Source organism: Brachyistius frenatus, unplaced genomic scaffold (genome assembly GCF_029030835.1).
Source record: "Brachyistius frenatus isolate BFR_SWC_R1_liver_20210118 unplaced genomic scaffold, ASM2903083v1 Contig_253, whole genome shotgun sequence".
NCBI lineage: Eukaryota > Metazoa > Chordata > Actinopteri > Embiotocidae > Brachyistius > Brachyistius frenatus.
The window spans coordinates 196,860-215,504 of NW_027210852.1; the positions used below are offsets into that span (position 1 = coordinate 196,860).

The 18,645-nt window shown below is 43.9% G+C and overlaps 4 protein-coding genes across 5 annotated transcripts; 1 reads left to right on the plus strand and 3 right to left on the minus strand.

Annotated features, from left to right (window-relative positions):
- Nucleotides 1-139: 139 nt before the first annotated feature.
- msto1 (misato mitochondrial distribution and morphology regulator 1) lies at nucleotides 140-6,380 on the minus strand. Its single transcript, XM_069720889.1, has 14 exons — nucleotides 6,224-6,380; nucleotides 5,263-5,392; nucleotides 5,034-5,103; nucleotides 4,725-4,800; nucleotides 4,115-4,172; nucleotides 3,866-4,016; nucleotides 2,927-3,041; nucleotides 2,641-2,775; nucleotides 2,411-2,563; nucleotides 2,149-2,280; nucleotides 1,862-2,046; nucleotides 1,083-1,187; nucleotides 888-982; nucleotides 140-756 (listed from the first exon to the last, which is right to left on the minus strand). The coding sequence occupies exons 1-14, from the start codon at nucleotides 6,305-6,307 to the stop codon at nucleotides 512-514; spliced, it is 1,734 nt and encodes a 577-aa protein (XP_069576990.1). The 5' UTR covers nucleotides 6,308-6,380; the 3' UTR covers nucleotides 140-511.
- Nucleotides 6,381-7,562: 1,182 nt separating this feature from the next.
- On the minus strand, nucleotides 7,563-10,705 carry apoea (apolipoprotein Ea). Its single transcript, XM_069720862.1, has 5 exons — nucleotides 10,687-10,705; nucleotides 10,344-10,407; nucleotides 9,684-9,834; nucleotides 8,731-9,018; nucleotides 7,563-7,952 (listed from the first exon to the last, which is right to left on the minus strand). Exons 2-5 carry the CDS (start codon nucleotides 10,384-10,386, stop codon nucleotides 7,655-7,657), a joined length of 780 nt encoding a protein of 259 aa, XP_069576963.1. The 5' UTR covers nucleotides 10,387-10,407; nucleotides 10,687-10,705; the 3' UTR covers nucleotides 7,563-7,654.
- A 2,011-nt stretch (nucleotides 10,706-12,716) lies between these two features.
- LOC138634172 (apolipoprotein A-IV-like) lies at nucleotides 12,717-14,290 on the minus strand. 2 transcript variants are annotated; one of them, XM_069720856.1, is made up of 4 exons: nucleotides 14,201-14,290; nucleotides 14,057-14,104; nucleotides 13,782-13,932; nucleotides 12,717-13,499 (listed from the first exon to the last, which is right to left on the minus strand). In XM_069720856.1, the coding sequence occupies exons 2-4, from the start codon at nucleotides 14,094-14,096 to the stop codon at nucleotides 12,920-12,922; spliced, it is 771 nt and encodes a 256-aa protein (XP_069576957.1). In that variant the 5' UTR covers nucleotides 14,097-14,104; nucleotides 14,201-14,290; the 3' UTR covers nucleotides 12,717-12,919. The 2 variants fall into 2 exon arrangements, with proteins under 2 accessions (XP_069576957.1, XP_069576956.1); XM_069720855.1 differs by having other exon boundaries at nucleotides 13,782-13,935.
- Nucleotides 14,291-16,944: 2,654 nt separating this feature from the next.
- On the plus strand, nucleotides 16,945-18,222 carry LOC138634173 (apolipoprotein A-IV-like). Its single transcript, XM_069720857.1, has 4 exons — nucleotides 16,945-17,037; nucleotides 17,125-17,172; nucleotides 17,270-17,420; nucleotides 17,527-18,222. Exons 2-4 carry the CDS (start codon nucleotides 17,139-17,141, stop codon nucleotides 18,104-18,106), a joined length of 765 nt encoding a protein of 254 aa, XP_069576958.1. The 5' UTR covers nucleotides 16,945-17,037; nucleotides 17,125-17,138; the 3' UTR covers nucleotides 18,107-18,222.
- Nucleotides 18,223-18,645: the final 423 nt, after the last annotated feature.

Here is an 18,645-nt window from a genome sequence, read left to right on the forward strand (position 1 = left end):
CAACAGATCCCATAAAAAGTCTCATATCATTAACACGGCTCTGCGGGGTTTGTTGACCGTAAACAAAGCAGCGCTAAATCGCAGGCTGGTGTTGTTCCACTTTCAATAGTCGAGTAAAACAACAACAAAAAAAAAAGCATTTGTAGTTTAAATAGTTTAATACAAAAATTGGCATTTTACGGGTCACTTCAGACTTCAGCAACAAAGTTAGGTAAACAGTTTCTCGGCCAATGAGAACTCAAGTAAGCGTCAACATCTGTGCACATCAGTCGTTTGAATTTATGGTCGGAGCGTTACGCAATCTGCGCCCAAATGCATACAGAGGTGAGACAACTACAGTCTTTGTGGAAATACAGTCGTTAATTTATAATGTAGTCTGGAAATACACTTTAATTACATAAACAGTCGTTTTGAGAGGGCGTGACCACAGTCCATACGTGCACACGATGCTACGTCGCCCAGCGTCCGTACGAGCGCACGCAGGCTGGCAAGCGAAGACTCTCGAGTCCCGTCAGTCGTCCTCGGAGGAGGAGGAGGGGGAGGGGGACGCCACGCCGCCGCTGTCGTCGCGGTAACACCGCGCGAGAAGGCGCAGCTGCTCCAAGGCTTCCTGGTAGTCGCCCATTTCGGGCCCGTGGGAGAGGAAGCTGGGGGCCACGCGGCGGATGTCGAAAGCGCCGACGACCCGATGCATCTCCGACAGCCAGGGGCCGAGGGCGGGGCCCGACTGGAGGGACGTCATGACGGGGAGCGGAGCTGCAGGAGACAGATTACTACTTGTGACGCCCGGGAACAATCTTTTGACCGAACAATTAAAACGAGGCACGCGGAGAAAACGGTCCCGACGGATAAATAAATAAATAAATGTAAAAAGCGAAAACACTCACAGCCGGCCGTCTCGTTCTGAGCGCACATCGACCTGCTGAGTATCTGAGGGAACGGCGGCGTCAGCTTGCTGGGTGTCGACACCAGCTGCAGATCCCTGACAAGAGTGACGACGAGGGGAGAGAAGAGCGGCTGTTTAATCTCGAGGAGCGCGCGCGCACGGGAGAAAAGCGGTCGGTGTCGGCGTGGAGACTCACAGGGCGGCCGTGGGGTAGAAGGAGCTGATGTAGGAGGCCAGGACTTCCTCCCCGCTGCGGAGGCTGTGCAGCGGCGTGGGCGGGGCGGTCCCGGGAGGCAGAGAGCTGATGGAGAGACGCATTTATTCTTTTATGAACACATTACGGGGGAAAAAACTTTTTTTTTTTTTTTGGTTTTAATATCTTTGTGTTTCAACACCTATTTTTTTTTTTTTGAAAACTTGGTGACCTTATCGAACGCTGACGAATACGGTACGTTTTTGTATTTGTTCGGGCGCCTTCGTCCACGTTTTTTTTTTTCCCAGCACGTGTTCAGCTGTAAGACGGCGGGATCAAAAGGTTTCGACACAGTTCCTGTTTGGTTTGAACGCCGCATCGCAGACTCTCAACCTTTTTGATCCGCCCTCGTATTGAAAGACTGAATTATTACTTTGTCAATTTAACACAGTATAAAACTGCACAAAATGTATAGAAGAAAATGTACGTAGGAGACAATAAAATGTTTCACGCGTGGGTAAAAAAAAATCACTTATAATATAGTTCAGGTTATGAAAAAAATAGTTTCTCTGTTTCACACACAAATACAACAGAAACATGTCATGAATACGCCTATAAACCCATCTATTTAAATTAGTATAAGTTTTAAATCTTCTCTACGTCGTATTTAAATCAATATACGTCACCATAAACAACAGAAATTTTGATATATTTCCTTCTTTTGTCTAAAATATGTAAAAAGCGTAATTCATACATTTAGAATTTCTTGATAAAAGTCTGACCTGATCAGTTTCTGGCCTTCGAAGCCTTTGAGCGTCGCCCACTGGCTGTAGCATCGACCGTCGCCGGCTTCGGCACAGGCCGAAAGGGGTTTCCAGGGCAACGCATCAGCGCAGGCACTCAGGGCGTCAGGCAGGGAGCTGCCTTGCATCATGGGAAAGGGGACGGCGCCGTAAGCAGCCACCACCTTCGGATTTAAATGGCAGCGGTTACTCTCGGCTCAGAGCCTTCTCTAACAGAGAGGTACAAAAATAAATAATAAATAAATAAAAAAAGAGCTGCAAAGGACCTTCCTCCCCGATACGGCCAGCGCATCCGCCACCTGCCACATGGGGACGCTGTTGTTCCTCAGCCTGTAAGGCACGGTGAGGGCGTCCAGGGCCAGAGCCAGGACGGCACTGGAGTGGTACCAGAGCGACGGCTGCAAACAGGAGGAGGAACAGATTTGAATTCAGTCAAAACGAAGACATTGAAAAGTGAAAACAAGGCGATGAATGCGTTTTAAAATCGAGTCTGAAGCAGAAGAAACGAACAACGGTTTGAGGACTCACGTCGTAAGTGAGGTGGGGGAACGCCATGGGAGAGGACGGTCGTCTGCCCAGTCCACCGCGCAGCGTCAACGGGCAGAAGAAGGAACTGTGACCGGCCATGTTGACTGTCCCTAAAGTGCAGTTTAACAGGTGGTAGAGGTCCTTCACTGGAGTCTGAACAGAGAGGACGGCGTTCACAAAACAGCTGATTTCACATGATCGAAGGGTGACGCGGCCGGAGAGACACTCACCGAATCCGGGTGACTGACGGGCGCCAAACCCCAGGTGAGGATACCTCTGCCGCCGTAAGAGTCCTGCAGCATCTCCGTGACCTTTGACCCCAGGCCCGCGAAGCCGTCGGCCAAGTCGCACAGCACCTGGAAACCCTGAGAGGGGAAACGGGACGCGGGGGGGGGGGGGGGAGCGATGACGATTTATGTCAGGGAGAAGTCGAGGCGACGGCGGGGAAGTCACCGAGGTGGCAGATATTAAAAAACAAAAATAAAGAGTCGAGCGCAGCGGGAGCAGCAGAGTTACCTGGAGGTAATCGCACTCCTCCACAAAGAAGTGCAGTTTGTCCTCCAGGTCTTCGAGCACCGAGCCCTGCAGCAGAGACTCTCCCTGACCGAACGCCTCCAGACGGTGAGCCTCCCTGCGCACGCCAACAAACAGAAAGCTCAAAAATCCGACACGCTGCTTTTCTTCAAATAGAAATTTGACGAATAAAATCTGGAGTTTCGGGGTTGTACCCGAGGTCGGATGTCACTTTTACCATAAATGTTTGAGGGCTGAACAGAGTTACAGCAGCGCATGTTAATATTTCTATATATATTTGATGGAAGAATGTCAACTGTTTTGTCACACTGTATAAAAGCTGCCCTACGGAGGAGATCTGGGGGGGAGCATTGCTGGCCACCTCTCTTTGAGGGAGCATGTAGTTGCTCCTCCTTGCAAAGAATAAATGTCCGATATGTTTGATTTTGAACCGAGCCTCTTGAGTAATTTTCCTAACAATATTCTAGAAAGTAGGAAGTTCCTCTTAGTCTCTTTATGCAATATCAACGAACTCGTATCCTAAAACTAACATCAGATTGGACGTTACAAAGATCGTGTTTCGTGGAATTTAAACGAGGCTTGTTTTGATGTTTCTCTGTGTTTTATGTAAACATGAAGTTAAAACTTAAGTTCCAGTCGGGAGCTTCTTCTTTTTTTTTTTTTTTTTTTTTTGCCCGAGGGTCGCGTTTAAACCTCGTCACTGCTGTGTGATGATTAAATAATAACAATTCAGACTGATGATGACATCTCGAGCCTGCTGAATAAAACACTGCTGAACACGACGAAGTTAAAAGCGACTCATTCCGGGTTTTTAAAATGCATTCAGTCAATAACTTTACATGAAAACCTTACTTTAGAATAAAACTACAAATCAAATAACTCTCTTGAAAAGTGTTTTCTTTTTTTGGGGGGGGGATTTACCCGTCGTGGTTGTACTGGTGGATGACGGAGATGGTGCGAGGGTGCAGGTGGATCCTGAGGAAGTCGGACCACACCTTCACGCTGCCCTCCAGCCGGTAGCACTTCTGCACCTGAGCCAGGCGGCTGTTCACCGTGTCCACGCTCACCGAGCCTGCGGGTGGGAGAGTTTTCATGCTGATGCAGAAGCTTTTCATTATTTCACAGTTTAAAGGAGGTTTGTTTTCCTGGTTGTTGTTGTTTTTTTTGTACCCGAGTATTGAGGCTGGAAGCTGGAGGAAAAATTGACCTCGGCGAGGACCTCCCCATTCTGGAAAACAAAGACCGCTGTCAGGACGAGGGACTCGACTGTACCGTGACGTTTTTGACAGATGTGCGATTACATATTTGGAAAAGCAGCTCGTTTCCTGACCAATCAAAGATTAACTGACAGTAAACTGCAGAGAAAGAATTAAGAGTGAAGATATTCTGCATTTTTAAAATGTCTTTGGGTGGTAAAAAAAAAAAAAAAAAAAAAAAAGCTAAGATGCCTTTCTAATGATAAAGAGTGTGCACTGTTTGTAGACTCTTAATAATAATAATACAGCATAGGAAGCTTCTTCTAATGGTCTTCTATCCTCTTATTATCATTTTATGTATTTTATTGAATTTGTTAAATCCGGTTTTATTCCATCTTCATTGATTTTATTCTTCTGGTTCTTTGTTTTTTTTTCTTCTTTTTTTTAACATCACTGTAATGCATTTTCTTTTTCTACTGTATATAAAGTATTTTTTTAGTTGCAAAGTGTCTTAAACAACGTTCTCTATAAATGAAGCCGCTTTGCCTCATTTTCACGCCACTTTTCCAACTTTAAATACTCACATCCAGTTTTTCCAGATCTTGAAGAAAGCTGTTCTTCACCGGAGGACTTTCTCTGTGCATCATGAGGCTTCCCTCCCTGCCACATGGAGCACACAGTTACATCAAACGTAAAGAGACCTGGGTAGAAGGTAAACCGTGGTCGGTCCGATACGGACGGGTACTTTAATGGTCACAGGTCTGTATGTCCGTCAGCCAAAGAGGTTTTTGTTTCCTGTACTGCACAAATTGTTTTTGACCATATTTGATGTAAAACAAACGTGTCGGAAGGTGTTAAAAAGGCGTAAAAGCTTGCGAGACGCTCTGATTTACCACGTGACCGCTGGGGTTTCTCTGGCTGCGTCATACAGACGTCCCTCCCGCCGCAGAGTACGAAGACTTCCTGTTGCAGACAGACAAGAGAGCGGAGCGGCTCAGTTTACTTCAGGAATTTAAATTACAAAAACAAAACAACAAAAAAAGCAACCTGCCGGATAAAAGCATCACCCGCACGGACGGTCGTGTTCACAGTTGATTAAAAGTGCGTGATGGGAGGAGTTACCTTTGAGATCCATGGCGATGAGCCGCGGTGTGTACGTGACGTGTCCGCCCAGAGTCTCTCCCTGACGGAACACCGCATCGCTCTGGATCTCGCCGAGCGCCGCCTCCGGATCGTACGACAAAGACGCATCCTGCACACACAAGAGAGGGAGATCATCGGTTCATCGGAGTCCGAGTGAAGCCGAAGAGTTGAAGTGAGATGACAATATTAAATATTGTGTTTTGTATAAATTTATAGGGTAAGAATGCAGTGGGGTGTTTTTTTTGTTTGTTTTGTTTTTACTACCAATGAATATTCGTAAACGTCCCACACAACATTACAATAATTTTAGAATTAATATTTATTTCATTATGACTTTTAATCGTTTTTCTATCCATTTAAGAAAAGGCAGTTGTGATTTTTTTGCAGCTCCTCGTCAGGTTTTGGACCAATAATAAAGACAACAGTCAATAAACCCTAACCCTAATCCAGAGAGTCGTGACGAGCATTTTAACTTGTTATTGAAGCTATTCTCTGATTAATCAAAACAAAAACAAACAACAACAACAACAAAATCATAATAAATCAGCAGAATAACAAGACTATATAAATAATTGTTATTTGCACCCCGGTGTGCTGCTTTTACTAAATAAACAAAATGCTGTATTTAACAGCTTGTGTTGTTTTCTGATCAATGTTTATGTATCTTTACCTCCATGTGGGCACAATATGAATGACACAATAACAAAAATAAAAAATAAAAATTTAAAAAAAAAAAAAGTAGGAGAACATCTATTTACACACCTGTCTGTTAGGAAATAGTGAATTGTTTTAATTAATGTAATTTAAACGCTGTTTGCTGCTCACTTTAAAATAACAGCGTCAGAAGTTTTTTTTGGGGGGGGGCTGCACGCGCAGCGCTAACGTTAGCTTAGCATTAGCCTCCTACGGTGTCCTGTCCTCCTCCTCCCTCCTCCTTCACCTGTAAGTTCCACCAGTGAGTCCCCACGAAGTTTGAATAGTGTCCGAGCTGAAGAGTGACGACTTCCCGACAAGGGTTGCTCATGTCGGCGGAGATTAACGGGCGGGATGAAGTGTGAAGTCCGCCGCTTTGAGCATGATGGGAGCTGTTTGGAGGTAGACGACGACGACGATGACGATGATGACGACGACGATGACGCTGCGCGGGGGTGACGAAGCTACTTCCGCGCACGGCTGCGTTCCATTGGCTGAGAGAAACGAACGACGCGTTATGATTGGACGGAGAAATGACGGGACGTTTTTGTAGTTTGGTTTCACCGTGCCGTCGCTTCACACGCTTAAACACGAGATTACGTATATATATATAATAATAATAATAATATATATATTATTATATATACACGAGATTAAAAAAAATAAATAAATAAAAAGCTTCAGCATGTTTTGAAAAGATTTTGAAGGATTTGTTTTTGGAAATACTGCTTTTATATACAAGCGATAAAAATCACCAGTAAATACAAAACTACTTCTTCTATATAAGGTAAAGTGTATTTAGTGTGTATAAATAGTTTTTTTTAATTTTTTTATTGGTTTTGGTTTTATGGTACACTCGCGAAAAATTTCGTATTTCGGTGGAGTCGCGAGTGGGCGTGGCCAAATGGCTCGCTAGCGCCCCCTTAAGGAGATGCCCCTGCAGCTACATTTACCTGCATGCACAAAATCCGGTGGACATGTGTAATACTTTTAGCGTGTCGTCCAAAAAGTGACCCAAAATCGAGTTTTTGGTCACTTTTTGCTGTAGTATGACTTTTTTTTGTTTGTTTGTTATAATTTGGACAACGTGCAATAGGATGATATTTTTTTAAAGTCTCGACAAAGGGGGGAGGATTCAAACTCCCAATCTCTGAGAGTCCACCGTCCATAAATATTCATTCAAATGCGACCAAAATCGCCGCAGACATCCTTCGGATAGTAGATATACGTGTTTTCAAGGGGGTCTGCAGTGATACTGAATATCTTCCTGTAATGTGTAGTGGATGCAAAACATTTCTCCGAACGTTTCAACTTCACTAAAAGTTGAATCACCATCAACAGGTGAAGTCTTGAACTTTTAATATCAACCTTGGTGAAGTAGGAGACGCCCGGGAGATTTTTTTTTTAATATTTCAACAAACACATTTCACTAAAAGTTGAATCACCATCAACAGGTGAAGTCTTGAACTTTTAATATCAACCTTGGTGAAGTAGGAGACGCCCGGGAGATTTTTTTTTTTTAATATTTCAACAAACACATTTTTCTGCGTGGCTGTAAAGCGTTTTGTATTGATGAACTCAAACCCTTTTACACGAACCAGCTTTATTACAGGCGGTGGATGTAAAAAAAAAAATAAAAAAAACAGCAGTCCAGACTGATGTAACGGTTTACATGTTGTCACTGAACATAAGAGACCCAAGGTTTAAACCAGTCGCACAGCTCCTCCATCTTGTCCTCCAGGGTGGAGCGCAGGTCGCCGGCCGTCTCCTCGAAGCGGTCCTTGACGTCCTCGGCCGCGGTCTGAATCCTGCTCTTCACGTTCTCCACCTGCGACCTCAGCATGCCGTTCAGGGTGCTGATCTTCGCCTGAGCGTTGTCTCGCACCTGAGAGAAGTACGGGTCGACCCGGGCCCTCACGGTCTCCACGTTGCTCGAGGCGCGAGAGTGAAACTCCTCCAAGTAGTCGGTGATGTGTCTGAGACAACAACAAAAAAAACAGCAGCTTTAATGGGAGCCGCCAACATCTCCATCGATCGCTTTCCTCCGGCATCAAAGTGTTGTAAACAAAGTGTTATTATTGATTGCGTAACCAGGATTTCACAGTTCTCTAAAATTGCATCGCAGCTCGTGGAGTTGTGACGTTTTTCGATAAAATCGAGAGAATTAGCAAAAATTGCAAGTTATGTTTTTTTTTTTTTTTCTTTTTTAACAGCTACCTGATAAAGAGTCATATTTAATCACTTTAATCAAATTACAGAAAAACTTACTCGTTTTTTTTTATTTGTATTTTTTTTAACGTGGAGAGCCGCGGGGCTTAAAGTTACAAACAAATCATAAAAGTGACGTAGCTTTAAAATAAGAGTTTTAAATGTTTTATGAATAATATTAATTAAAAAACTAATAAAACCAACTTTAAGATGTTCGTTTCCTTCTGAGCAAAAGTCAAAAAAACTAAAAAAAAAAAATACTCATTTTACAACGATATAAACCAACTAGATGTTCAATTTCCTTTTCCTGAAGGAGATTCCACTCAATTTAAATTCTGCTTTCTGGGCACATATTTTAGAATAAAAGAATAATGCAGTTAAAAAGTCCAATTATTATGAAGTATAATAAAACTGTTCTCCGAGGAGATCTCAATAAAAGTGCTTCTGAATTCAGTTCGTAAAGTTAGTAAAACTATCAGAGCGTCTTCCTGGACAGAGTTTGCCATCAGCCTCCCGAGCCCAGCTGCCCGCCTCCGTCCGCCTCACCTCTTGATCTCCTGGGAGTCCTTGTTCAGGCGTTTCTTCATCTTGCGGGTGTAGGTGGAGACCCGGAGCCTGACGTCGTCGGCGTTCTGCTCCATCATGGTCTGCAGCTCCAGGACGTACTTGTCCATCTGCTCGCGGGCCTCGCTCATGTGATCGCGGAGCTTGTCGGACAGCAGCTGCAGGTCTTTGCCCAGACGCTCGGCGGCCTCCTGAGTGGAGGGAGCCAGCTTGGTCTGCAGGTCGTCCCGGTACATGGCCAGCTCGGACATGCTGTCCTGGATCAGGGTGCTGTTCGGGGGAGGTGAGGAGATGGGTGAGTTTAAGGGGTTTGGTTTGGTGTTTCTGTGAAGCATGCATTGTTCAAAGGGGGTCGAGATGAAGACAGAGCAAATCAAAGCCGCATTCAAAACACTGAAGCCTGTTTTCTTTTTTTTTTTTTTTTGCTTTACGAAGGCTCCTGTACCCATGAACCCTGTACTGACCCACAAATATGAACAGATTTTAGAGACTTAAAAGAGCCATCAAGACTAAACCAGTCGAAGTCAGGACAGTGGACTTTAATCGAGTGTACGCTGCAGGTCTGAGAGTTCAGCCGGCAGCTCTCGACGTGCCTCAGATTAAAGTCTCAACACTGAGCTGAGTGAAGAACATGGTGCTGCAGTCAAAATGGAGTCAAAGAACAGACAGAAATCTGAAACACTTCCAAGTATCAAAAGGTTTTTGTATATTAAAGCACTGAAGGAACATTATTTTTATTTTTTTTTAATCTAACTGTGATTACTGAGTGTTGTTTAAGGCCAGAAATATAATAAACTTGGGGGAGGAAATGTGTACATTAAAGAATAAGATACGCTGATGTGGAACCAGTTCAGGTCCAGTACCTGATTTCACTACAGTGCATTGATCCGTCACTATATTGGACTGAATTTAAAAATAGTTGATCGTGAACTCACTCCAGTTCTCTGCTGATCTGGGAGGTCCTGATGTTCTTCACCACCTCGTCGGCCCTCGTGTTCAGGTCGGTGAGGTAATCCTTGAACTTGTCCACTGAAACCTCCCAGCTGGTGCTCCAGTCGTCCGTGACAATACTTCTGGCCTGGCAGCCTGGTTTGGAAAAAGAAAAAGAAACATCTCTGAAATTGTGAAGAATAAAACAAAGACGGAAGAAGAGTCTCTGGCTGCACATTGAAAGGTGGTCAAACTTCTCTTATTTTGTCAACTCTGGGACTCGTATTCAGACTCCCGGCGCACAGAAGGTTAATTTTCAGGGATATTCTCCTATTTCTACCAAGAGCTTGTGTTGTTCAATATATAGAGCTGACAAGAAGATCCAGTTTGCTTCCTTCATGATACTTTTTTCACCACAGGGGCCCGGAGAAGGTTGTACTTTTCAAAATAAAAGCCCCACATGTCTGTCCTACTTCTAGCTACGTTTTTGTTTTCCTTCTTTTCATGGAGACACTTTACAACCGTCAGCAACTTGCCAGCTCTCTCACACTCATCTAATCCAATTCACTGTTTTTGGTTTCTTATCTTAATAAATTTGACTCGACACAGTAAAATTCTTCTTCTTTTTTTGTTTTTACGTGTATCTAAGCAGAAATTGAACTCACCTGAGAGGACTGCCAGTGCAAAGATTACTGCAAACACCCTCATGATGACCGGCAACAAGGACACCTGCAATATGATATTATATATATTATATAATATTTATAAAAATGAAATACAGGTTTTAGTGAAATTTCTTTACAAAATTCTCACTTGTTAAACTTTAATATAAAGACCTTTTCTAACTGATTTAACATTTTAGTCATTTAAATGTTCTACTTTTTTTTTTAATGTTGTACAGTGTTTTTAAATCAAACATCATAAATACAAACAATTATTCTACACAGTTTAAAACAAATTTAATGATTCAACCAGCTGTTACGGGTTCATGATTTCTCTGTATCTTACCTCAGTGATCAGTGACGTCTGAGACCGACTGAACTCGTCACTCGGTATTTATACACTTTAGCTCGCATTGATTTGATCCAATAAATGTGGGGAGGATCACTGACCCGCGTCCGAAGTTCCCAGCGTGAACTGCGCTGTTGTCACCTTTTATGGCAGTGTTATTTTGGCTCCACGTCGCACACTGAGTACACAAGCACAAGCACAAGCGCACACACACACACACACACACACACACACACACACACACACACACACACACACACACACACACACACACACACACACACACACACACACACACGGGTCAGAAGTTAGGACCACCTGACCCCTCCACTCGGTGTAATAATCCCTTAAATAAAAAAAAATAATAAAAAAAAGGGATTCTTCTTTTTTTTTTTTTTTAATCCACTCAAGTGTAAAATCAATGCGATAGCCTTGGTGCTGTTTGATAGCACAGCAGGAAAATAGATCAAAGGTCACTGTAGATTAATGTCATTGTCCCGCTGATCTGGTTCATAGTCTGCTTTAACGACTGCTGCCTTCATTTATACGACTTTTATAAGATGGGAAACCTTCCAGCGAACGGACTTTGACACCGATCAGACTATTCAATGAATAACTTTATCGTGTGTAAATGTGGAGATGAACATGGAGCCTCACTGTTAATAGATAATATAAGCAGGGTGCATTAAGACATGAAAAATATTGGAAAAGTCATCGATAATATCAAGGAAACGGTTTTCTTGTGTTGGTGGCAGGGTTGAGGTTCCCAGTCTGGTTTTGCGGGAACCTAATAAAGACTTTAACATTAAGCATCATTGACAAGGCAGGAAAGAAAAGAAAAAAACAGTTACGTCATGTTTGTTTTTTTAATTATGTGTATTGTTTTATTTTGACGGGTTGAAAACCACTAGAATAAGACCACATGATTGTTATTTTTTTCAGTGTTGTATTTAATTAGCACTTTGACAATTTGGGATATTTGATTTACTGATATGTTCTTTGAAATTTAAGATGTAAAGATTTCAAGATGTTTCGGACAAATAAAACTGTCCTTAGTTCTGTGTTTTAGTGTTTTTTTTGGTTTTTTTTGCAAAGAAGCAGCGGAAATAGACAATAAAAATGTGATTTCAAAACAATAAACATCAATATTAGATTATCCTTCGTGAGCCTGAGTCATGAAAATGCACTTTTTACTTTCTTTTGTGTTGCAGCTCTGCCTTTCTGTTTCGGCTGATTAACTTTCAGCAGAGATGTTCATGTGAATTATAATGAATTCACATGAACATCTCTGCGCGCAGCTGTTGGCAAAGTTTCAGTGAAACTCTGCAACTTTTGCTGAACAGCTGCAGGTCTGGCCAAAATATTTAAAAAAAAGCAATGGGAGATGACAGTAAATACTAAAACGGGGCTATCAAACAGAACAAGATGAGCCGAGTTAAAGTTAACAACTGGACTCGCTGTCAGGATGATTCCTCTCACTGTGGAGTGAAATCTGTCGAAAGTTTGCTGACCTGACAATAAACAACTGGCCACAACAGACCGAATGAGGCTGTTCCGACATTACGTCACACAGTGGTGCATTTTTCTGCCCATCGGTCCAAGTTTTCATTTGTAAATGGTAGAAATATGGTTTGCACTTATGTAGCTCTCAATGCACTTTACCACTAATTCCTATTCATGCATCCACGCAAGGTGCACGCTCGCCATCGGTAGAAACTTGGGGTTCAGTGTCTCGGACACTTTGGCAGGTGAACAGGAGGAACCAGGAATTGAACCACCACCTTTAAGATCAGTGGGCAACCAGCTCCACCGTCGGAGCCACACGTTGTAACACAGCAATTATTATTTCTTTGATCACAACGTCCGAGATTGTATTTGACGCATTGAAGTCTTAAGAGTTTAAAAACATTCATTCATTAAAGTACAGCCACAAACATTTAGAATTTGTTTTGGCGAACCCGACTGTGTATTTTCCATTTCAAACACCAAGAAAAGCCCAAAATAAGTTGAACATGTTTATTGTTGTTTTATAGATAACACTTTTTACTGGTAAACAGCAACACAAAAGACAAATCACTGACGGTTCAGACGCTTTCACAGACAGAAAAACAGAGAAAATGAGGTATTGCACTTCTTTTTATCTCGCCCATAAATATCACCCCGACTTAGCAGCAGTTCTTGACACAGACAGTGGACCAATATTTAAAATCTAGTTTTCATCGCAGTCCATTTACTGGATGAGTTTAGAGAAGGACCTCCACAGAGCTTCCAGCTGCTCCTTCAGGTTCTGGGTGTCGGCGTCCAGCTTGGCCTTCAGCTCCGCTGTGTACGGAGCCGCTCTCTGCTGGACCTCCTGGATCTTCTGGGCCAGCTGGGTCTCGAAGCTGTGGGTCAGAGGGATCATGCTCCTCCGAAACTCCTCCAGGCTCTGGTCCATCTTCTCCTTAATTTCCTCGGTGTAGGGACCCATCTGGGTCTGCAGCTGGTTCACGCTCTCGTCCAGCTGCACCTTCAGCTCCTGGCTCTTCTGCAGCAGGACGGCCTTCAGGGCCTCGGGGTCCATGGCCTCGGCGTAGGGGGCCGCCTCCTTCTTCAGCTCCTCCACCTTCCTCTGGAGGTCGGCCACCAGCTCGTCGGCGTAGGGCTGCAGGCGGGTGCCCACGGCGGTCAGGACCTTCTCCAGGCGGGCCTTCAGCTGCTCGGCCTCCTGGGAGAACTTGGACACGAGGTCCTGGGTCAGAGGAGCCACCTGAGCGCGCAGGGTGTCGGAGAACCTGTTGACGGCGTCGGTGCTCGATGCGATGAGGGCGCTGCAGAGACACAAGCAGAACTTTGAGTACGACATGACAAATGTTTGAGCTGAAACTTACAACATTAAAAGTAGCGCTTTTACTCTGAAAAGACTCGCCCGCTGCGGCCAGAAAATGACAAACTGAGGCAAACCAGTCGATTCACACACCTCAAACTCACTATGAAGCTCCACAACAATGACCATGAGGATCCGCTGTCATATTGTCAGGCTGCTCTCACGTCGTCATTTTGAAAAGGTAAACTATAGCCATTTTCTTCGTTTCATATTTCAAGACTCTTACTTCATTTCCTTTCCCAGCTCGTACTGTCTGATCTGCTTCAGGGAGTCCTCGGCGGTCATGGTTGCCTTGGCAACGTAGTCCCAGAAAGCATCCTTCACCATGTCGACCTGCTGTTTGGGCTGGTTTTGCCACACGATGTTGGCATTGCACCCTGCTGAGGGAATACAAAGCATTTATTTTACACTGAAAACTTAAAGGAAGTTGAAGAATTACATGTGAAATTCCTTTTTTTTTTGTTGTTTTTTTGTTTTTACACCGAGGGGAAACTTTCTCACCAGTGAAAACGGCGAGAACGAGCACCACGAGGACCTTCATATCTGCAGCTGGAAAGAAACGTGCAAAATTAGCTCTTACTGGTCATTTTTTTTCTTAGATATCATAGAAGTCAGAGACGTTGCATTATCCCACTTCTGTCTTACCGGTGTGGATGAGCTTTGTTCAGTCAGTCAGCTGTTGGACTGTGCGTTTCCTCCCGACTGAGTATATATAGGCTGCTGAGTCGTATGGAGGAACCAGAGGAGTAAAGTCCAGCCCTGAGTGCCGCGCTGTCACGGCTGCTTCCACATCACAGCAGCGGTGAGTCAAAAACGCCCCCACCCACCCCGACACCTCAACTGTCTGACGAAAGCTCATTTTAACGTCACTACATCTTCACTACAAGAGGAAAGAGACAGCAGAAGTGTCTTTTAACACAAAAATAAAGAAAAAAAAATGGCTTCGAATGTAAGAAAAGTCGAGAAAAGACACTTAAGTACAAAGATATATAAAGTGGGCTCAGGATGGCGTAGCTGTAGACGGAGAATATGGATGAGTAGAAAGTATCTGAACGCGGACAGCAAATATTAACAAAAGAAAAGAAGAAAATTGGTTGTCTCCCCTCGTATGAGCTCTCCGACAACCTTAAAGTCACTTTTCTACTTTGATTTGGTACTTGTTTAGGGACCAGTGGCTGTTGTTGATGGTCTCAGTGTAGTTTGGCAAGAAGTGACACTTTCTAGATTACAAAAACTAAAATTTTAAGTTTCAAATTCCATTATCTTATATGTTATAAGTGCACATTTCACTTATTCAACACCAAGAATTTCATTTCAACTTCATGTTTATAAGTTTTGGCTGGTATTAAGTTTTAATACACCTGCTTAAGAGAGACCTGTGACCCTGTTCAGGATAAAGCCGGTGTCGATAACGGATTGAGAGAGAAACATTTCACTCAGCTTCATGTTTGATGTGAAAAATTAACTTCAAATGTTTTATGACGGCCTGGTTTTCAGGAGAGGAGGGAAACATTCGAGACTCAAATAAACACTCAGTGCTCTGGTAAAACACCCACGGGAACCCAGAACATTTTAAAAATCATTCAAAACATTAGAGTTTAAATGAATGCAAAATAACTGAGGCTAAAGGACAGATACAGATTCTGTTGTTATTTGGCCATAAATCCAATAATTGGACAACTTAATATATATATATATATTTTTTTTATACAATTCATCCTGATGGGAATATGAATGTCTGTAGGCCTGATTACAAAAGAACAGTAGGACCTTTAAAAAAAATTTAAAATAAATAAATAAATTATATACTACTGTTGGTTGGTTAATAACCAACATGCTTATGTAATCAAACTGAAGAGAAACTAAAAATGTACTTCTATACAACATCACACAATCTGTATTAAAGCTATAAGAAAGATTCGACATTAAATAGGATTCAAGTTTAAATAAAAGAGTGAAAAACAGGTGAGGTAATGTCAGGTCAGCTCTGACACTGTTGTGACCTACAAATACATACTGGTTTTTATTTACTTCAGCCTGTGACTGCGCAAGTAAGTAAACATGCATATCGATTCACCAAAGGTTCTTAACTTCAAACTATTGTTGTCAGAGCTTTTAAGAGGTCAGTGAGGCGCGAGTCGGACTTTGGTCCAATTGAGCCACCTGCCTGAAAGTTATCTTCACCGAGGAACGTTTCGTCTCCTTTATACAGCTGTTCCCGCTCAACAGACTGATAAGACAGAGGAGCTAAAGTCTTCTTCTCAAGAGAAACTACTGATAAACAACCCCGCTGTTTTTTTTTTTTTAATAACACACTAAGAACAAAGAACGAGAAGAATTTTTTTTTTTGTTTAAAAAGGGGGACTTGGAGGTTGTTAAGATGGTGCACATAAGTTAAAACAGATTTAGTTACCATCACGCCGTGTTGTGTTATGCCAACAAATTGGACGTCCACTCAGAGGCCCCACATGCACACGCACACACGCACACGCACACACACGCACACGCACACACACACACCCTCTGATGAGGACATTTCCATCTCACGGACTCTAATGGACCAACCACGGGACGTACCGGCTGTGGGTCGCCGAGGAGACAAACACCCAACAAATCTCAAACATGCTCGTCAGAAAATGGAGATGAAACCAACTTGTACACAATTCAAATCTGCCGTCTAAAAGTCCCCGAGTGACCCCCCCCCCCCGTGTAACAGTCGCCTATGCGCATCGAGGAGAAGTAATATCCCGTCGGGAATGTCGGGATAGCTTGTCCGACTTCAGAAAAGTGTCGTGAAGGCGGAGAAGCCTTCTGAAATGACCCGACACGAGATACACCCGTTCTGTAATGCTTCTTCAAGGCAACTCAGACGGCTTGTCGGGTCACAGAAGCCCTCCTCACAAAACTCTCCTACGTTTTGACTTATCCGTCATGTCGGAGATAACCAGAGGGATTCTGGGAGATTGGACTCCGAAGAAAAACAGCATCTGTCCAATTTAAATGCCTGATATCACGTATTTTTCAGTTTCCCCGGAGGAGAACCCCCACAGAGGTCATGCGAGTGACGAGTCGGGATACCGTTAACAATCTGTTTGACTTCAGTCTGATTTAGTTTTTGGTCAAACCTCAACTACAGCAGTAAGGGATCGGAAAACGTTTTTTTTGTAACCTTTGTAAAATGATAGTTTCACTTCATTGAAGGATTTGAATACCGTTTTGGCCCTCAAGCCACTGACTCGGTGTAAGCTGCGGCGCGTGACACTGTTAAAGGCGTATAAATGATTATAAAAGCCACTCGGATGACAGATTATCACACCACGAAGACGTAATGACACAGATTATGACGTGGAGTTACAGGAGTGTGTCCAGCAGGGCACTCGGAGGAGGACTTTACCCTTCAACACGGATATAAAAGGCGCGAACAGTCGTCTGCACGACACAAGTCATCGGACAGTCACAAAGAGACGAGCTGCATCTGCAAGGTAAAATACTTTCTCATTATAAACTGATATTTCTTAAACCGGCGACGAGAAACGAGTCTAAACTGTTCATCGTCTTTCGTCCAACAGTATCAGATTCCATCATGAAGGCTATCGTGGTTCTCGCTCTTTTCTCTGGTGAGTCAATATTCTCTTTTTAAAGAATTCAACTTGGATCCATTTAAAAAAAAATAAAAATAAAGCTGGTGAAATAAATCCGCTGCTTCATCCACAGTTTGCAACGCCAACATCCTGTGGCAGGAGCCGCCCAAGACCAACCTGGACCTGGTGAAAGATGCCTTCTGGGACTACGTTTCCAAGGCGACGCTCACCGCCGAAGACTCCCTGAAGCAGATCAGGGAGTCCGAGATCGGACAGGAAGTGAAGTAAGAGGAAAAACAAAACAAAAACAAAAAAGATGAAATCAGAGATACAAGGTTATGTTTCAGTGTTATAACGGAGTTGTTGTTGTTTTTTTTCTGTGTCCGTCAGCACCAAGATCTCCGAGAGCGCCGACACCGTGAACCAGTACGTCGTGGCTCTGCGATCTCAGGTGGCTCCTCTGACCCAGGACTTCATGACCCAGTTCTCCCAGGAGGCCGAGCAGCTGAAGGCCCGTCTGGAGAAGGACCTGGCCGCCGTGAGCGCCAACATGCGGCCCTACGCCGACGAGATGGTGGCGCACATCCAGACCAAGGTGGAGGAGCTGAAGAAGGAGGCGGCCCCCTACGTCGAGGCCATGGACCCCGAGGCCCTGAAGGCCGTCCTGCTGCAGAAGAGCCAGGAGCTGAAGGTGCAGCTGGACAAGAGCGTGAACCAGCTGCAGACCCAGATGGGTCCCTACACCGAGGAGATGAAGCAGAAGATGGACCAGAGCCTGGAGGAGTTTCAGAGGAGCATGATCCCTCTGACCCACAGCTTCGAGACCCAGCTGGCCCAGAAGACCCAGGAGCTCCAGCAGAAAGTGGCTCCGTACACAGCGGAGCTGAAGGCCAAGCTGGACGCCAGCGCTCAGGACGTGCAGGCTCAGCTGGCCACTCTGTGGGAGTCCTTCACCAAGATGACGCAGTAAACCGAGTCCACCGCTCCTCCAACCGCCACCTATTTATTCATCGAAGGTTTGTTTGACCAAATAAAAAGCTCACGTTCTACATTTTTAGCGTCTTCATTGCTTTTACAAGAGGTCTGTCAGTTTCTCTGAGCGTCCGAAGAGTTTTACTCGAAGGCTGCAATGTTAAAGTTTCAGTAAAAATTACACACACACACACACACACACAAAAAAAAAAAGTGTACAATCTGACGACTCGGCATATATTGTCACCTGTCGAGGATCAGCTCACACATTGTTATTAACAGCCTTGAAGAGAAAACAATGTGTGTGTATTCATACTAGCTCATCCTTTAACGTGCTGCAGAGTTTCATCTTGGTGTTTGTACAAAAAATTCAAATCAGTTCAGTGCAGCAGCAGAAGCCACGTCTTGCAATGTGGTTGTTTTTTTTTTAATATACGATGATGCCAAGAAACTAGGCGGCGTACAGATGAGCAGTCCATCACAAGGTCAGAACGGAAAGACAAGAGACTCGCTCGCATTCGCAGCTGCGGCCAATTT

Coding starts and splice junctions, on each gene's coding strand:
- msto1 (XM_069720889.1), bottom strand. CDS start 6,307: ATGAGCAACCCTTGTCGGGAAGTCGTCACTCTTCAGCTCGGACACTAT. Junction 5,393..6,223: donor CTCACTGGTGGAACTTACAG/GTGAAGGAGGAG, acceptor TTGTGTGTGCAG/GATGCGTCTTTGTCGTACGA. Junction 2,281..2,410: donor TCCCCCACCTCACTTACGAC/GTGAGTCCTCAA, acceptor TCCTGTTTGCAG/CCGTCGCTCTGGTACCACTC.
- apoea (XM_069720862.1), bottom strand. CDS start 10,386: ATGAGGGTGTTTGCAGTAATCTTTGCACTGGCAGTCCTCTCAG. Junction 9,019..9,683: donor CAGATCAGCAGAGAACTGGA/GTGAGTTCACGA, acceptor TCCCCCGAACAG/CACCCTGATCCAGGACAGCA. Junction 7,953..8,730: donor GACTCCCAGGAGATCAAGAG/GTGAGGCGGACG, acceptor TTGTTGTCTCAG/ACACATCACCGACTACTTGG.
- LOC138634172 (XM_069720855.1), bottom strand. CDS start 14,096: ATGAAGGTCCTCGTGGTGCTCGTTCTCGCCGTTTTCACTG. Junction 13,936..14,056: donor CGTTCTCGCCGTTTTCACTG/GTGAGAAAGTTT, acceptor GTATTCCCTCAG/CAGGGTGCAATGCCAACATC. Junction 13,500..13,781: donor GAGCTGGGAAAGGAAATGAA/GTAAGAGTCTTG, acceptor GTGTCTCTGCAG/CGCCCTCATCGCATCGAGCA.
- LOC138634173 (XM_069720857.1), top strand. CDS start 17,139: ATGAAGGCTATCGTGGTTCTCGCTCTTTTCTCTG. Junction 17,173..17,269: donor GGTTCTCGCTCTTTTCTCTG/GTGAGTCAATAT, acceptor CTTCATCCACAG/TTTGCAACGCCAACATCCTG. Junction 17,421..17,526: donor GAGATCGGACAGGAAGTGAA/GTAAGAGGAAAA, acceptor TGTGTCCGTCAG/CACCAAGATCTCCGAGAGCG.